Genomic DNA, 2,642 nt, shown 5'->3' with positions numbered 1-2,642 from the left:
ATGTGAGGAGGATGAGGCTTGTAGTACAATGGGGAGGAGGATGATGGGGTCAGTAGTACAATGAGGATCCTAGCAGTAGATGTGAGGAGGATGCGGCCTGCATGACACAGCAGGATGCGGCCAGCTACCTCCACACAATGGCCGGGCTCCTCAGGATTCTTCTTCCTTCCACCCCCACGGACACATGGACCCCATGCCCAGCCTCGGCCCCCCCCTCACCTCCACGCTCACTCAGACATTGAGGCCCCGGCTCCGCGGCCTACCGGCACCCCGCACTTACTCTGATCCGGAAGCCATGTTCAGTGTCCGGACCAAGCCGCTGACCAGTCCCGGGAATGCCGCTCGTGCTTTATGCTCCGCCCCCTGGCTCCGGTACAATCTCTCGCTACCCGCTCAGCGCCCGGTGTCCCTTCAACTGTGTGACTGACTGCGGCTAAAGGGGAGGAGCCAATGCCACCAGCAAAGAGCTGCGTCATTCACCAATACTGCACATGCGCCCCGCGCGCCTGGACCAATCACTGTACGCCAGGGAAGACCACGAGACCTAAAGAGCTCCGCCTGTCTTTTCTCCCGGCGAATTCGTCCTATTGGTCCGACTGAGCCCCGGTCTGCTAGAGCTGCCTGGCAACTGGCACAACGCAGCCGCTGATTGGCTAAGAATACCGAGAAGGCGGTGGCTAGACCTTGACAGTGAAACTAAAAGCAGGGAGGAGGGGACAGAAGTGGTTGGGGAGAGGTGTTATCTGTCCGCTTCTGATTGGACGGCAGGGCTGTCAGTCAGAAGAGCAGCCATAACTCTAAGTGATTAGTCATAGACATGTGTCATTGTGGTGTAATGAAAGGGCCCAGTAGGCCTCAATGTGCAAGAAACCAACTATAGGGCCCTCGCTTGTCCTTAGCAGCAAAATGTACTCCCGAGAGACATTTCAAGGGAACTCCTAGATATTTAAAATGTATTCTTAGAAACATCCATGGACCACCATACAAATATAACTATATATCTAAATATGCTTCAGACATTAGAGCTCCCCCTTCTGGTGGGGTGGAATACTGCACTGCCTTTGTACCCCAGAGTAACTCTTTGAATTAAATTGTCAGGTCTCTTGGATCCCCCGGTAAATGTTAATATGTGATTTAAGTAATGAATACAGAATCTGATGTTCATAAAGGGGATGGTTAATAAAAGTTTTTTCATGTTTACTCAGGATCCACATGCAGGGCATCTCTCTCCTTGCTGCATACAGCAAAAGTATTGTAATAAACATGACTAGAAATACCCCTTTATGTTGGTGGTATAGTAGAAAAGAGCCTTTTTATTTAGGTGGTATAGTGAATAAGAGCCCCATTTACATTTGTGGTGTAGTGTATAAGTCCCTCATTACATTGGGACCGGTGGAGAAATATTACTTTATATTGGTGGTGTAGTAGGTAAAAGACCCTTTACTTGTTGTTGTAGTGGATAAGAGCCCCTTTACATTGGCAGTATAGTGAAGAAGAACCCTTAGATTATTGGTCACTGAAGATCCCCCTTAAATTGGGGGTCGATAGAGAAGGGCACTCTTACATTGTCAATGAGAAAATGCCTATTTACAATGGTGGGTTAGTGGAAAAGAGCCCACGTTTAGTGATCGACTAGTGAAGAGGTTCCCCTTTACATTGTGGTAAGTGGATACAACAGTGCATAAGAGTCCCTGTACAATGGTGGTCAGTGGGAAAAAGCATCCTTACATCAGGTCAGTGAGGAAAAGCCCCCTTTGGCGATGCTGTGAAAAAGGGTCCCTACACTGGTGGTATAATAGAGAAGAGCCAATTACATTGATTATTTAAAAGGAAATAACCCTTTGCATTAATTGTATAGTGGAGAGGAGCGCCTTTACATTCGTGGTCAGTGGAAAAAAATATTTTCATTGGTGAAGAAATACCATTTTATATGGGTGGTGTAGTGGTTAAGAGCTCCTTTACATTGGTGGTATAGTGGTAGTCAGTGAAGAAATGCCCCCTTCACTTTGGCGGTGTAGTAGAGAAGAACCCCTTTACAATTGTGATCAATTGGGAGATACCCCAAGTGAGTGAGGAAATACCACCTTACTCTGGTGGTTAGCAGACAAGTGCCTCCTTCCATTGGTCTTCAGTGGACAACTGCCCCCTTGCATTTGGGGTGAAGTGGAGACTGATGAAGAAATACCCCTTTACAATGTTGGAAACAGTTGAACAAAATTAAAAACGACCATTTTTTTGGTGGACTAGTAGAGAAGTGCCCCTTTACATTGGTGTTCAGTGGATAAGGGTCCGTTATGTAGCAGAGAAAGGCCCTTTACATTGACTGTCCATGGTGAAATACTCCTTTACATTGGTGTTATAGTAAATAGGAGCCCCTTTACTTCAATGGTCAGCGGAAAACAATCCTCTCATTGGTGGTTGGTGGACAAATGCCCCTTTATCTTTGTGGTCTAGTGGAGATGAGACCTTACATTGTTGGTCAGCGGAGAACCCCTTCTTATGTTTGTGGACAGTGGAGAATTGTCCTGTTAGATTCTGTGGGAAAAAGCCGCTCCTGTCATTGGATAAGTACCCCTTTACTCTGGTGGTGTAGTAGAGAAATAGGTCAGTGGGAAATGCCCCTTTACAGTGGTGGAGTAGTG

At 47.0% G+C, this 2,642-nt stretch overlaps 1 protein-coding gene across 1 annotated transcript in view; it reads right to left on the bottom strand.

Moving 5' to 3' along the window:
- Window positions 1-453, bottom strand: part of VCP (valosin containing protein) — a 23,487-nt gene extending 23,034 nt beyond the window's left edge. The window contains exon 1 of the mRNA XM_072413534.1: window positions 281-453. Coding sequence (XP_072269635.1) covers window positions 281-297 — 17 coding nt within the window. The 5' untranslated portion in view covers window positions 298-453. The remainder of the gene's footprint in view (window positions 1-280) is intronic.
- Window positions 454-2,642: the final 2,189 nt, after the last annotated feature.

Source organism: Pyxicephalus adspersus, chromosome 6, assembly GCF_032062135.1.
Source record: "Pyxicephalus adspersus chromosome 6, UCB_Pads_2.0, whole genome shotgun sequence".
NCBI classification, from domain to species: domain Eukaryota; kingdom Metazoa; phylum Chordata; class Amphibia; order Anura; family Pyxicephalidae; genus Pyxicephalus; species Pyxicephalus adspersus.
The sequence above is the reverse complement of the archived record's forward strand: the minus strand, read 5'-3'. Positions and strand labels throughout refer to the sequence as shown.